Source organism: Hoplias malabaricus, chromosome 3 (assembly GCF_029633855.1).
Source record: "Hoplias malabaricus isolate fHopMal1 chromosome 3, fHopMal1.hap1, whole genome shotgun sequence".
Taxonomy (NCBI): Eukaryota; Metazoa; Chordata; class Actinopteri; order Characiformes; family Erythrinidae; genus Hoplias; species Hoplias malabaricus.
The window spans coordinates 36,058,890-36,074,965 of record NC_089802.1 but is presented as its reverse complement, the minus strand read 5'-3'; the positions used below and the strand labels follow the sequence as shown (position 1 = coordinate 36,074,965).

General features: G+C 36.3%; 1 protein-coding gene across 1 annotated transcript; it reads right to left on the bottom strand.

Moving 5' to 3' along the window:
• Positions 1–461: 461 nt before the first annotated feature.
• Positions 462–16,047, bottom strand: noc3l (NOC3-like DNA replication regulator). The gene is made up of 21 exons (XM_066664925.1): positions 15,916–16,047; positions 13,657–13,867; positions 12,720–12,846; positions 12,008–12,165; positions 11,840–11,908; positions 11,532–11,662; positions 9,626–9,787; positions 9,376–9,469; positions 8,738–8,913; positions 7,849–7,977; positions 6,654–6,785; positions 5,997–6,077; positions 5,780–5,880; positions 5,104–5,176; positions 4,432–4,495; positions 4,278–4,349; positions 3,061–3,242; positions 1,656–1,784; positions 1,365–1,462; positions 1,125–1,209; positions 462–754 (listed from the first exon to the last, which is right to left on the bottom strand). The coding sequence occupies exons 1-21, from the start codon at positions 15,922–15,924 to the stop codon at positions 632–634; spliced, it is 2,406 nt and encodes an 801-aa protein (XP_066521022.1). The 5' UTR covers positions 15,925–16,047; the 3' UTR covers positions 462–631.
• Between the last annotated feature and the right edge of the window lie 29 nt (positions 16,048–16,076).

Genomic DNA, 16,076 nt, shown 5'->3' with positions numbered 1-16,076 from the left:
AACGATTGAGGGTTTAAATACTAATCACAATATGGTCGTCCGGAGTGTTTTTCCTGAAATCTGTACCATAGTATGACTTAAGCAACACAATTACGGCATGTGTGTGTCCCATTATACGTGCAGCCAATTATTCCGAGATTATTCTCAGAATTTTGACTTTTTTCTTGGAATCTTATTTATTTTTCAATGCCGTGGCCCTCCAACTCCGTCATAGTTTTTAGTGTCCATTAGCTGGCCAGCTCTGCTTCTAAACAACGTAGGACCAGAGTTCACTTATTTTATTTTTCTTCCTCCACATGTGTTATCGTCAACACGTGTGTGTGTGTGTACTGTCGGGCTGTGATATAAACCCCACACACTCCCAACGATACCGTGATAAAATTAAGACTGTATCAATATAAAAAACAATGTGGATACCACCCATCCCTGAGATCAACTCTCATTTTCAGGCTCATGCACGATTTTGATACTAGCCTTTTATTCAGCATGTTTTACTGATCTCAAATCTTATTTACAAGATTTTTTTAATTATCATTAAACACTGTGTCTTTTAAAAGAGCAGACGATGAAAATATGAACATATATTTAACAGATGGATTTAAAAAAAAAAAATAAAAAATCATCTCCCATTTCACTTCTGTTTAAGATGTGCAGTGAAGTCAAGTGAGTCTATGTCATCATTGGACTGAAGAACTGCATCAATCTGTTCTTTCAAACTTGAATCCAAGAAGGCTATCCCAGTTGTGAAATGTTCCTGAAACAGAAAAAAGTTGAGTATTTATTCCCACCATCGCTGCAATCAACATCTTCCCTTTAAGGGATGCTTACAACGCTGTTACAATTACACCAGCAACTGTGTTGACAACTAGGCAACATTTTTGTGTACCAATGTCTGTACTTGACAGACTTGTAAGGGTACTGACCGAATAAACTTTGTTTTCTTCTGCATATGACAATAAAAACTCTTGAATTTTGCTCCTGAAGTCATCACCGCTACTACCACATTCACCATCACCCCCAACATGACCACAATCACAAACAACTTCAAATGTATCCATCAGATTAAACAATTCACACAGCTGAATTTGTCCCTTATTCCAAAATGGGGTATTGGTTACCTTTACCTTTTTTTTGGACCGTGGTCCTTCCACTGGAGGATTAAATGTCATGTCTTTAACACAGTAATCTTCAAACAGCTGTTCAGGTGTTCTGAAAAAAAAACATTGCTTTGAATAATGTTACGTTCAACAAACTCTGATATTATTTAATATTTTCTTTCATGATTTCTGCAAATCCAGCTTTGTACAAGGATCAAACAATGTCTTGCTTAAAAGAAGTAGGCAGGGAGAGTGCTTTTTCTTTACCTTCTGCTCAGCTCTACTGCAAGAGCCCCTGAGCCTTCACTGGGAGCCCCAGCCAGGAGATGAGCACTATACCTCCTAACCATGGGGTGGTAGTGTCTCTGTAAAAGCACGGGCGGTAGGGGAAGTTTATACACAAAATAGTTTTTTAAACAAGAATATGTATTTTACATTAATTTGTGTAACATTTATAAAAAGCTACTTTAGAAAAAGTTACTTTCAGTTCTTTAAAAGTAGGCAAATTTGCTTTTATTTTTTTATATTTTGTCTATAGTTTAAATATGGTTCCCTTACCTTGAGTGTGTGCAGCTCCCACAGACAGGTGTTCTGTGGATTGCAGTATTCTGGCTCATCCAGCTCCGGCAAATACACACCACTTCCCTGCATCTCATTATCCAACAGAATGTCACACTTGGGGAAAGTCTAAAAACATGTCCAAACAGATAAATATGTTCAGAAAAAAACACTGTAAAGTAAAGAAGCAATTTATCATATTCTACACTGAATTAAGAGACAGATAATATACTGACACCTAGTGGCCTGGGTGTTTAAACTTGGCATTAAACCTACTTTAAAAAGGGCTGCCCCCTTGTGGAATACCTGCTTCATGCAGCGTAGACTGGTTCGTTCAGGGACAACAAAGCAAAATGATTCTTCAAATTCTACTGTAAAAAGTGACTGCTCTTTTAAGCTGCACCAAGATAAATCTGTTTTGATAAATTTTGTTGTGATATGAATCAAACAAAGGCAGAACTACTGATCTTCATGTGATATAATAAGTATATTTTAAAAGCAAAATATCATTCAGCACAGCGTGTAAACAGAATGGAATGAATACATGAGACATGCAGGATCCACCACCAATAACTGGTCAGCCACAAACTTTGTCCAATAATCAGCGTGGCGTCAGGCTGTGATTTCAGACAAACTACAATAAGAGTATGTCAGAAACAAAGGCACGGTAACAAACTGCATACCCAATGCCACCCTATCAGTAATAAAACAGGAACTTCCTGTGACACTAGCTGACATAATACTGCCAATAGGATTAGTGTGCATGTGGGTAAACATCATTTTAAGGAGCATTCTGAGCTGTTAAAGAGGGACATTCTAGAATTATTTTAACATACTTTAAGTTGATCTTGTAAATATTCCTCAGTGGGCCACTTCCCATAAATAGAATGGGCACTCTTGCCCACCTCCTATCAAATACCACATGAATTATTAAGGCCTGTGTGCCAGTGAAAACACCTGAAAACACCCAAAGTAGTGGGCAGTCATCCCAGTGCCTGGGGAGCAATTAGGGGTTAGGTGTCTTGCTCAAGGGCAACCTCTACATTGGATGTTAAGGGAGGAGACAGTGCTGTTCCTTCACTCCCCAGCCCACACATTTCCTGTTGGGTGACCTTTCAATTAAAATTCACCTTCTCTAAACTACATTTTTTCACAAATTTTTTCAAGTACATTTTTTTTACTGCCTGTGTTACATTGTTGTTTATATACGTTGTTTATATCTATAAACAGTCGAGCTAAAGAAAGAAAATAGTGGGAGTATTTTCTCTGTATTTTACCTAGCTAAGTATAGGTTTAAGAGACTAAACAAAAAATCACTGATTCTTGTGTTTATTGCATTTAAAAAAAAATAAATACATACAGTAACATAAAACAAATCATGATGTGTTTGAAAGCCATAACTCACATGCATCACTGTCCTGTTTGCTGCCAGAATGCCCACACATGAGTCTGGCATCACATGCATTGAGAGTAAACTCAGCCTCTTAACGAATGCCAGCGCTCTGTGTAGAGTGACCTGCTTCCTCCTTTTGGTCAGCATCACATCCAAACATTTCAACACAATCAGTGTGTCCGCATTCACCGAACCTAACCACAAATAAAAGCACAGAACTGCCATCAACTTCACATTTTTAGTCTTCAGTGAAAATGTAATGAACTGCCTTATTCTACTCTACAGGACTGAATACATGTCTAAAATTAATTGGTGCAATTACTATATAAACGCATCATAAGTGAACACGTTGTTACTTCTGTATTAGGAAGAAATAGAAGCTTATTAAGACAAACATCTAAACTGATCATTTAAGACGGAAATGGTTGTTTATAACTGTAAAAATGTGATATTATATACAGTACAATACACGTTTATAAGCCCTGCATGTTAACCCAGCTTTTCAGTAATACAAGGTAATAAAAATATACAGATCTTATTTCTGGAAAATTCATTTAACTGACAAATGTACAAACAGTAGATCTGCAATGTTTTCACCCAGCAACTTAATTGCATCTTGTAAATACAAATAAATTTACTTTGATTGGAATAGAGGATACTAATCGCTGCATTTTTGGCTCCTCACTGTTACTAGATTTTTTTTTCTTCACAATCCACCATATGAGAAAGATCTGAAGTGCAGACAGACAAGTCACGCACATGAATTCTGTCTATTCTAGTGAGGTCTGGAATATAAGCCTCCTTATTGATGATACCATCACACATTTGCAATTCACATACCCCCAATACCCCATTAGCTTTCTTCTATATGAATGACCCAAAAACTACATTTTTGTTTATATTGCTATTTTTCTGGAAATTGGTTGGCATTAAACTTCAAAAACAACATATATTTTACTGAAAAATGAACACAAAATCAGAACTGATCTGATCTTTCTTTTAATTGAACAGAAAAATACACAACATAATCACAAATAAGGGATTTTTCAAATGATATTCCTCACCACCAAGTGTGGTGATTCACTAATATTCTCCAGGGTAGTATTTTAGGTTGAAATTTGCTGATAATTCTTTCCCCCTTTGTTCTAGCCGATCTAGAGAAAATCCAAGAACTCCATTCCCTGCAAAAACCCTTCAGTTCCTGAAGAATTTTTGTAAATTGAGCTCACCTGCATGCAGAATGAGGAGTGTTTTGTATAAATGTGTGTAGAAGTTGAGCGGGTCGATATTGAGGACATCACCTGTGGGAAACGCAGCAAGGTTAAAGACTAAAAAATAACTGAAAAATAGATGAGGCCAAAAAAAAAAAAAAAGAGCTCTGACCATGTCCAGAAAGAATGTGGAAGGCTGTGAGAACACAGTGGAGAGATTCTCTGTGAGAAAGATCCTACAAACAGGGCAGAGACAGAACAAAAACTATTCATTAATTCATTGTCTGTAACTGCTTTTCCAGTTCAGGGTCACAGTGGGTCCGGAGCCTACCCGGAATCACTGGGCGCAAGGCACAAAAACTAGTTTGTTTCTCATTTATCATATCAGGGCTGTGTACAAATGCCAGATTTTTTACAGCTCTCAAGAAAACTTGCTCAAAATGTTACACAATTGTTTTTGCTAATTCCGCACATTTAAAAGGACCAATATGAAAAAGCATCAAGACACACTGCTTAAACTACACGCTCTTTCTGTTATTAATCAAACTACATATTCCAAGATTTATAGATTTATGTGAGAAACATAACTTTGACATTGTTTACCAAAGTATACTGTGGGGAAAACTGACCTCCTATTATATATATATATATATATAGTGTGTGTATGTATGTGTGTGTGTTATCACTATATATATGTAAATGGTTATGTAACCCTAAACCATTAAAATGGTTTAGGGTTACATAACATTCAAAGCACCAATTTGTGGTCACTATCCACAGGCTGGAAAACATTGTCAGAAAGAAATTAAAGAATAAACTCTTGTATATTTGGGTAAATACTTACACCAGATGTAACAAGGCCATGTAGAACATTCAACAGATCATCAAAGAACTCCAAATTTATCAGATGAGCAAACCTTAGAGGAGTGACAAAAAACATTTTAGAAAACATTTTAAATGGCAAAACTTTATTATGGTAAAGGCATTTCTAAGTAAGGCTAGGGCACTGATCTAACTAACATCAGGAATTACTGAAATACATCTGTTTACATAATGTGCAGCAGTGTGGCTGTAATCTGGCACCAGGGAACTGTGTTAACTTGTGAGAAAGGTGTATAATATATGCCTTTCAAGTTCAGGGAATGTGCTGCTATAAAATATAGTGAACAAAATTAATCTATGTATCACTTTTGAATTTCAGTTCCATTATGTTTCTAATGAGCCCTCTGGCAAATAAGTATTATTATTATTATAGTAACACAGCAGTGAAGCAGTGAATTACACTTTATGCCACTATTATCATTATTTGATTGTGACATGTGTCATTTTATCATGATTAGGCAAAGCAATGTGGGGGACTTGAATTGCTGTATTAATCAAGTAATAAAAATACGTTTTGAATAATCAATAAATTAGTTGTTGGACTAATCAACTATATATTTATTGACAACAAATAGTTTGGGTGAAGCCCTACCATCAGAAAAGAAGAGTTCTGAAAAATAATATCATTATCTTCTTACTTTGCAAGACCTTCTAAAACAGAGGGAAGCAAGACTGACTTCTGGGCTTTCTTCAGTATTCTAAAGTAAATAAGAAACACTATGTTAAGTGTCTCCGTGTTCTAGAGGGAAAAACAAAAACACAAAAGCAGTTCAGCATCATTTTAAAATGAAAAAGAAATGGCAGATATTAGAGCTTAATTTTAATTTGAACTGTTAACTTTGTCTTCGTCTTTACCAGTTTGATTTTCTTATCCTTGTTCTCTGATGCTTCGGCTTCAAGCAGCTCCTTCTGTAGCTTCTCCTCAGCTTTCTTCCACTGTGGAGGAAGTCAAATAATCAAATTTAATATATACAGAACCTATTACACAAGCAACTGACACTTTATAGACACAGTTCACAGTATAGAACAGTTCCCTGTGGTCTTAATGAAACATCTATGAAATGCTTTGATCAAAATACCACAAGGATCAAACAATACAGCACCATTTGCATCCTGTGTACTCTGAGTCTTGTGCAGAAGGACTGCTCCTCCATTCACCTTGTGCTCTCACATAAAGACATGTCCAGCACTATGACTGGAAATACTTAGACAACAATGAGAATTAACCACTGCTCCCAAGTTTATCCCATGTTTTTGGGTAAGGCAGTCAAAAAAAAAAAAAAAAACACTAACTGGGTTGTCTTGTTTCATGGTTTGTGTGTTAGCAGGCACTCCAGATACACAAATGAATGTGCAAACGCACTGACAAAGAGATTTGTTTTTTCATAACGTCCATTTTAAGGCAATAAGATGAAATAAAACAAAGTGAAGAGCAAATCAATTGTTAACAGTTTTTACAAGTGAGAATCACATGTAAAGAAAAAAGAAAAAAGAAAAAAAAATCCCGCTGACCTTGCGCTGCATCCTGGACAGATTTTTCTTTTTGTCTTTGAAGTTCATAAACTGCTGCTTGGGAGCCAGATGTTCTGTGTCTTTCTTCACTTCCACTTCTTTTATTCTCAAATGAAGCAAGGATTTGAGAAGCTGCAGAACACAAACAGAGTTATGTTCCACCAGATTAAGCTATTTAACACAGTTCTGTGTTGGAGAGGATAGAAACCAAAGCTGAGTTTAGAAGCTGCATAACAAAACCAAGGCTCCAACCGAGATAGGAGATGTCTCTCTGAAATCACTTACATTTACAGTGCAGCAAAACAACATATAAAAGATTGTGGGACCATATGTAATGATGTGATAGACACCACTTGCTGTCACATTAAATAAAGACAGCTTAATAAATGTGGCAGTTCAAAGCTATTTTGTATCTTATGTTTATCATTTATGTTTAATATTTTTTTTTAAAAAGGGTGTTGTTCTTTCATTGGAATGCTAGAATTTTATTTTTTATGTTGTGTATTTATAGATGAAGATCCTACCCAGTCACAGGCTGACAACAGTTCTGCACAATAACTGGAGTTTTCCCAAGAAAACTAAGACTTCTGCCAAGAAGACTAAGACTGATCTTGAAATAACAGCTGTAAATCATCCTACTACAAAGAGGAACTGTAAGCATTAGTATCCAATCCACACAAGCAAGAAATGTGTTGAGATCCCAGAGTCCTTCCTCCCTGCCCATCCTCCTTTTCCTACTTCTGTCTCATTGTTCTGCAACTTCCCATATGTAACAATGCCACCCATGCTATTTCACACAGCTGCTCCAGACCTCCTCCTTTTCATCACTTTCAGCATAAACAACTCATTATCAATTGGTCATGTGCCACCCACCTTCAAGTCTGCCAGAGGGTCCCCATTTTGAAAAAGCCAACTGTAGACAGCTTGGACATCAATATATATAGACTGATCGATCATCTATCTATCTAGCTATCTATCTATCCATCTATCTCCCTCTCTCTTTTCTGAATAATCAGTGATGTATTTTGTAAGTCACTCTGGATAAGTGTCTGGTAAATGCCTTAAAATGTAAATTAATACAAATATTATAAATAAAAAGTGCAAGTGTACAGAGGTAATTTAAAAAGGAGCTACAATATAAACAGAATTGTATAAACATCTACATGGGTTATTTACATGACAGCTACAGGCTTACCTCTGGTTTCACATTGTAATTTCTGCTCTTGATGAGCCCAGATATGACCTTGACTGTGGCAAGTGAAGCTTGACCAAATTTGTCCTGTTTCAGCAGCTTCTTGACTGCCTCGCAGCACATCTGCGATACCTGTCCCCACACACAGAATAAACCGATCACGCCTTTAAACAGATGAAGTCTTATTTCGAGATCAGACTACACAAATTTAGCCAGATTTTGGCACGATTTTGTCATATCCGACAAACTTCCAGTGTTCCAGTGAGAGTCAGGGACGAGTAACGGTCCTGTAGTGTGACATGATCAAAGATCAGCAGTGTGGCGTCTGAATCGTGTCAAATGTGTAGTGTTGCCAGTCTCCCGAAGAAGACATGGCACGAATTTATAGCGCTAATCTAACATAGTGAACGTCACGAAAGACCAAAATATTGTGTAGTCTGATCAAGGCATAAGAGACCCCAGCATCGTCCTATCAAATTGCATCAATAACTTAAATCAGACAACATTTGTTAATGAAAGTGTAAGAAAAGACAAGTCATGTTACACATTAGAAGCCTATAGTTATTATCTATATATTATCTTACTAGATCATTTATTTTAATGTAATTACATGCTTTAATAGTTGCCAGACATGTGGATCAGCGAACTACAATTCTCTAGCTATGATATTTTAGCCGAATAATATACACATATTTATAATATTAAAAATTATAATGTATAAAACTCTTAAACATTCAACTATAACAGATCATCTTTGTATTTTCAACAGAATAAAAACAGAGAACATATATTAACCAAAAATCACAATAATACTTCTGTATGTGTTGAAAATAGCAGTGACTTTAAAGTGAATTAAAGTCTTTTAATGATGATGTTCAAATATTCCACTTGCCTTTTTGTCAGGTTCGTTCATCAGAGACACCACCACTACGGTAATGTTGTTATGGAAGTTAAAGTGCGGCAGGGCCACCAAGAGTTCACACAGACACCTGATGGCTACGTCGGCCAAGCCTCTATAACAGCTCAGAGACACTGACTGGCTGCCCTTCTGCTTCTTCTGCTTCCAGTCTAGCACAGAAACAGTGGGTTATTTTTGGTGTTTATGGTTAGTTAGTTAATGCCGGTGATGCAAATATGTAAAAATAAATGAATACGCATGTAAAAATACATAAATGTAATAAACAAATATAACAAATATTAAATGAATAGACATGAGGTTCAACAAATGCTGAAATGCTGATGATGAAAAAGTGTAAACTGAATCATTAGCTTATTTTACCCAGCTAATATACAATCCTTTCACTTCTCAATTTAGACAATGTAGAGACAAAACTACAGAAGGAAAATCAGCCTTCCACACATTTCAAGAACAACTGTTTATCAGTAAACACATTTTTAAATGTTTGACCTCATTTAATTATTTTTTTTGAAAGTGCAAAGTGAGCCACACATTAATTCAAAACTATTCCACAAATGAACCCCTTTGATGTATATACGTCTATTTTTTGTATATGTATAGTAATGATTTACCTCTGACAGTCTGTTCCAAATTCTCCAAGTAGAATTTATACTGACTTACAAGCCCTTCTTCAAACTCCCTTAACTGCTGTGTTTCCTTTTTAACCTGAAGGGGGAAGAGAGGAGGATAGATCAAATGAAAAGTTCTGGACAGAAGTTTATAAATTCATAAAGATAGGAGCCTGGTCTTGTTTGTGTAGAAACAACTACATAATATTGAACAAACCTTAATGTAAAGATAATCATATAAAGTGAAACTTACCTTTACACTCTTCTCTGCTTCAGTGAGAGGACGGATTCTGTAGGAAGGCACAATATCTTTGAAGATCTCCGTCAGCGAGACCATGACCAGCTTGCGAACTGTAACTGCCACGCAGGGGTCCTTCTCCAACAGCATGGTCCGTAGCTCCTTTAGCTTCTTAATCTGACAAAAATATAAGCAATTTTTAGTTACCATATAAAGTAGGATTAGTTTGATTATTAGATTTCTTTCTGAATTCAGCTCTGAAATCAGGTGTGTAGCCATAGTAATTAGGAGGGTATCCAGTTTATCACTGATAACTTAGACAGGAATGACAGATATTTTGGTCAGTATCAATACCCACAATACTGATGACAAAAAATGTGTAGACAAATAGTTTCGGCTGTATTCCCTCTCCTAAAACTTAATAGTTCTTAATAGTGAACAGGCACTTCCCCGGGATTCCAGTCTACTACTTTGTTCCTCATGGTCTCAAGCAATTTTTGACTCATGTCTGAAATGCTTTTTTTTGTCCTTGGAAAATGTATAATTTAAATCCCTTAAAGCTTATTTATGCAGTCTAATTATTTCCTATAAAGCAATTAGCAACAGATTACACAAAATTAACCAACAGATATCACCAATTAGGCTTAATTCTGTTGACCCATCTGCTTTATTGAAGCATCAGCTCAATCTGCACATTGAGTTTGATCTACTTACTACAGCTGATGCAGAGTAACTGTGGTTAAGCATGTACGGTTATTACAACAAGCATGGAGATAAACAAATCTAAACTTCTGGCTCACTGGTTAAAATAAGATATTGCATCCTGGTTAGTTCTTCAAGTTAGGGTTTCTATGGGCATGAATTTTGACTAAAGCTTTGGCAACTGGAGGAAGTTCTCACAAATATAATTTCACCACATCAAAACTTTTTGTTAAAGTATGCCATCTTTAGGCTCAGTATTTGTAAAAATATGTTTCCCCAAATGTATTTTCTCTGCCGTTCATGAGATCCATTTTAATTTAGTTTTTTTTTTAATGCTCCATTGCAATTGCATCTGCATTTTGAGATACTTTCTATCTATCTATCTTTACACTTATATAGCGCCTTTCTAGACACCCAAGGACACCTGACAATCCACACTGCTCAGAACACTCAATCCACACGCACAAACTGGTGAGAAGCACACAGCGTACTCTCGACCAGGAACGACCGTCCACCTGGAGGACTGCATCGGGCACTAGGATTTCACCCAGGACAGAGTGCCAATCCATATCTGGGCACACACATTCACTCACACAAACAGACAGTCTTTCACATACACATTCATTCATTCACACACCAGGACATTTGTTAGAGAAGACAATTCACCTACCCTCCATGTTTTTGGACTGTGGGAGGAAACCAGAGACCCCGGAGGAAACCCACGCAGACAATGGGAGAACATGACACTCCACCCAGATGGGACTTGAACCCAAGATCCCAGTGCTGAGAGGCAAACATGCTAACCACTAAGCCACCGTGCCACCCACTTTGATACAGAGGCCAAGATTATAATTTTTAATGCTTTCATTTTTACCAAATCTTGCTATGAGTCAATCCCTCTTCTGTATGTCTTAGGCAGTGGCATTCTCAAGTTGCAAACCTGCTTCCTTTGGAAAACGTGACCTACAATTTGCATCATCACACTGACACATTTAGGAAACTCTGGAATCCCTTGAAAATCTTAAGATCCACTGTATGTGGCCAATTGTGTGAGACATATAAAAAACAAACAAACATAACTGATTTAAATAAATATATTGTGATTAATAATAATAAAAAAAATAAGCAGGGAGCTTGTACAACTAACCCACATCAATCAGAGCTTTTGGTCTGTTCTTTGCTGCTGTGAATAAAAGAACAAAGTGAACTTGAGTCTTACGTTGGAATTTGGATCTTCCAAAATGGCTGACCCCAAATTAGCAATATGCAGTTTCCTCTCAGCCAGTTTTATAGAACGAAGCTTCATCTGTTCTTCAGGTGTTAAAGAAAGGAATCTCTCAGCTTCCTCTACTGAAAAGACAAACACACAAGGTCAATAAACGCTCTGTAAGACTGTTTATTTAAACACTATACCGTATAACATTAATTTACTGAACAAAATTTGGTGACAAATTGGGTGACTGCCAAATAAGCCATGTTTAAATTCTTTTACCAGAAATTATTTGTTTATTTATGCTAAACACCCACCTTGCCTTGACTCTTCTTCATTGTCATCCTTTGTTTCCTCTTCTTCCTCCTCATCTGCTTTAGCCACAACTATAACAACAGGAACACAAATTAACATTACAGGACGAAATCTTCTACAATCTACAATCACACAAACATAAACACGCACTTATATTTGCACACACACACCTGGCTTTTCCATGGTCTGTGGGATAAGGCCACTCTTGTCTTTGATCGGCAATAAATGAATAAGATCTTTCTCTTCTTCCTGCTTCATTTTTCTAGGCATTTTCTCATATTTTTCCAAAGGTTGATCGCCTTTCCGTTTCTTGGTATGAACAGGAGCACTGGAGAATTAAAAACAAACAAACAAACAAATATAAATACATACAAACTATTAGCTGGTAAATCAATAACAAGAACTCCAGCTTATTCAGCTTTATATAAAACCTGAAGTATTTTGTTTTTAATTTACCTGCTAACGAGTTAATAGTTTTTAAATGAGCAATCAATAATTATCCCAAATGAATCTTTCTCTTTGTGAAACAGACTTTATCCTGACACCTATTGACCAGGATATGAGTCTGTGTACTAAGGCTATTTTAAAATATAGCCAGCCCCATATGGATATCTGTGCTCTGGAGAAATAACTGGTTCAGCCTGCGAGTCGCACTTCATAGCAAATTTAAAAAATAAATAAAAGTAAAACAATAATAATTTTCACAATGTGCATGAGTTTCATGTTTCTTTCATTCATAACAAAATAAATATATATATATTTTCTGATATTCAAACAAACTTTGCTCATTCTTAAAAATAATCTAATCTCATAAAATACTCACTGCTAATCTAATTCTCTCAATACAACACAATCCACATCCCAACAACAGGCCATTCCTACCAAGAGGAGAGATCTCTGGTGATGAAAGAAGCTTTCTGAGCCATTTCTCTCATCTGCATCATGTCATCTTCATCAATCATATCAGTGGGTAGAGACTCCAAAAACTCTTCCTCATCTTCTTCCTCTTCTGCCCAAAACAAAAAAAAATGATACATAGAAGAATCACTAGGAACAAAATTGCACAACCTACTGCTATTGTAGAATTTTTTATTTGATTAAATTCATGCAGCCAATTATACCTGCATATTTTCTATTTAAAATATTTAAATTATGTGGCCTATAGAGCTTTTCTAGGAGGTGGTGCACACAGTGAAACCTTACAAATATTCATGTCTCTAACTACTCAATGTTCCCTACACAGCACACTTAATTACAACTTCTACACGTGCAAATACACATCTATATTCTAATTTCAAATATATAGTTATACAAAATACTACTGAATATGAATAACTTTCTATAAAATGTGTTTGATTGCAGTTGTAGCTTATGTTTGTCCCCTACAAAGTGCACTGTAGAAGGAATAGGGAGAGATACATTATGTTTATAAAGAGACTGTCCTTATTTTTACACAGGGACAAGTTTAAAAACATTTCTCAAACTGAACAGTAGTGCAATCCCGATGTAAAAAATACAAATTTTTAATAAAAATTAACTTAAACAGAATATCTTGATCAGTACGTTTTGAGAAAACCAGGGAAGGCCAAATGTAAACAAGCTGCAAAAGATATTAAAATAATATTAACACAAATCTAACATCTAATAATGTCTAATCGTTGTCAATTATATTTAATATATTATTGTATATAGGTAGATTGCTATTATATTTCTGGTTTCTATATATTTCTCTGTGTAATACCTTACATACTGCTATGTGAAACATGTAAAATCCCTCCAAGGACTAATATAGTTCATCTTGTCTATAAAGGCGCTTTACCAGGCTTCTTCTTGTATCGCTCGAGAGGTTTAAGAGTCTGATGAGACACATCGCTGATGGCCTGCCGGAGTTTCCTTTGCTCTTTTCGTTGTTTCTTTGCACTGCTTTGCTGCTTAAACTGACGATTCTTCAGTTTGTTTTCAAGCTTCACATTGCTGGTTTTCAGCAGCTTGCGGAAGCTGGGCTTCTTCTTTTTGTGCCTTTTTGAAGCCTGGTAAAAACAAAAACAAACAAAAGCATCTTTCACCACTTAACATCGACAAAAAAGTAAAAAAAAAAAATCTATTACTACAGGAAAAAGAATTTCAACTTAAATTGAACACAACCAATCTTAAGACTTTTATTTTGTCATGACGCGAATGAGGTGCTACGCTCAGCCTCAGACCCTCCAATGCTGTTTCTCAATACCAAGCTCACAAAGAATGGACTTGTGTTCTCCAGAGGAACACTCTTGAGAAGTCACTTCAAAAGAGCAAATTCGTGATGCAGCAGTGCATGATGGGATTTTCAGGTAGTTCTATTTAGCAAGTCAGGAAGTGATGCATACTCATTATTTTGGGCTGATCAAGAACAACATCCAGGTACTTTAAACATTCTTTCCATTTGCATTTTTGAGTATGGGAACTAGGCCCATCATGATAGACATTTATGTTTGTGTTTGATATATTGTCCCGGACATGACTGGAACTGAAATACTAAAGTTCACATATCATAAATAAATAAAATAATATAAACACAGCCCCAGAACAGAGGCGCCAGAGAAAGCCAGAGAAAAGAACAAAGCAAAGTGGTTAAAATATTGGTGACGTTAATTCTTATGTAAACAAACACACAAGTAAGCACAATGGGTGATATTGAGGTGAGCAATAATTATTGACAAATGTCCACATATTGTTTGATAAGTTGAAAAAAATGTATTATTTGTGACAGGCCTAACTTTTGCAGTGGAAGAACAACACACAAGAACACACTGAGAAACAGTAGAGTACAAAACATTACATGGAAGTGCACAGGAAAGTTCTGGAAGTCAATCAGAAGGCAACTATCAGAATCCTGAAAGTATGGCCTGGTTTACTCTAAAGAAGTCAGAATATTTGTCAACATTTGAGTATAGAGTCTGTGGCTCGGAATATACAACACACACTGAGATAAATACATACAACCCCTAACTAGAAAAAATATAAGTCACTGCTGGACTAAGAATAGTCCACCAACAGAAAATATCCTGCTGTGTCCTGTGTTCAGTGGAGGAAATCGTGCAGGAACGAATGAGCCACTGTCTCTGACTTTACATCTAGTGGACCAACTAGATAGGTGTGTGTGTGTGTGTGTGTGTGTGTGTAACAGAATGGACAGATACATCCATGATGGTCGTGTGGGGGTCCTTACCTTAAAGGGGCAGGGTGAAATGCAGATAAGGAATCATGCCGAGAAACAGGTGGACTACTGTGGACTAGTCTGTAATTGTAGAACTAAAAGTGCTCCTGTAAGGTCAGTGGAGCTGATAAATGGACCATGAGTGTAGATACAACTCACACCTTGGTCAAGCACTATAAAATGTAGTTACTAAATGACAGCTAAAACTTCAGTGTGCCACAAGGAAGCCTTAAGTTAACAATGTCCTGGAATGCTGTTGACACTTCTGTATTTGGATGCATGAAGGATGGACTACTGCAATAGTGGGAATGTGTACTGTTGTCAGACAATGCCATGCCCTCTGAACAAAATAAGAAAGTAACTATCCAGTCTGTTACAAGCAACAAAGCCAAAAATCAGTGTCTGTTACTGTGTGGGTGTGGGATAATGTCCAACATAACACTTGTGTGATAGTATTATTAAAGAAAAAAGTACAAATCCTGATTAAATAAACAACGAAGAAGCCGTGTGTGCACTCATTAAAACTAAGGAAAGAATCTGTGGTGAATTTTCTAGCAAATTAAAACTACATTTGCACAAATTAAAATATTTGTTTCATCACTTATCTTCTGTCTCAATTTAATGTTGATTTTTTGTGTTGATACTTTTGAGTAAAAGTATCAGGAACTAAATGCAAACTTCAGTAAAATGTACGAATTTACACCGTTGCCCAAACGTGAATAGCTCAAAAAACAAAAGCCCAAAAAACTAGAAATAAAAGCGTTCATTAATAAACATATTTTCAGGCGACATCAGTGTTGTGTTGAAACCAGTGCTAACAGTTAGCTCCGTGGTAGAGAGCTACACAACAAAATAAACACTTGTTTTAAAAGCGTCACTCACCGATTTCATTGTGAAGATCTGATCTGCTCTTTATAGATGTAAACTGGATTTAGCTAAAGCTGTTTTTATAGTTCTGATGAGTTGTTGCGGTACCACTCGTACACACACGTGTTTCACCACAAGCTGCACACTACACACACCTTTAGCACTCCCCCTAGGGG

What these genes read in the sequence shown, in the direction of transcription:
- noc3l (XM_066664925.1), bottom strand. An exon ending in AAGCAGAGAAGAGTGTAAAG is followed by an intron (nt 9,470 to 9,625) that starts GTAAGTTTCACT and finishes TTCCCCCTTCAG; the next exon opens with GTTAAAAAGGAAACACAGCA. An exon ending in AGGATAAGAAAATCAAACTG is followed by an intron (nt 5,881 to 5,996) that starts GTAAAGACGAAG and finishes TTTTCCCTCTAG; the next exon opens with AACACGGAGACACTTAACAT.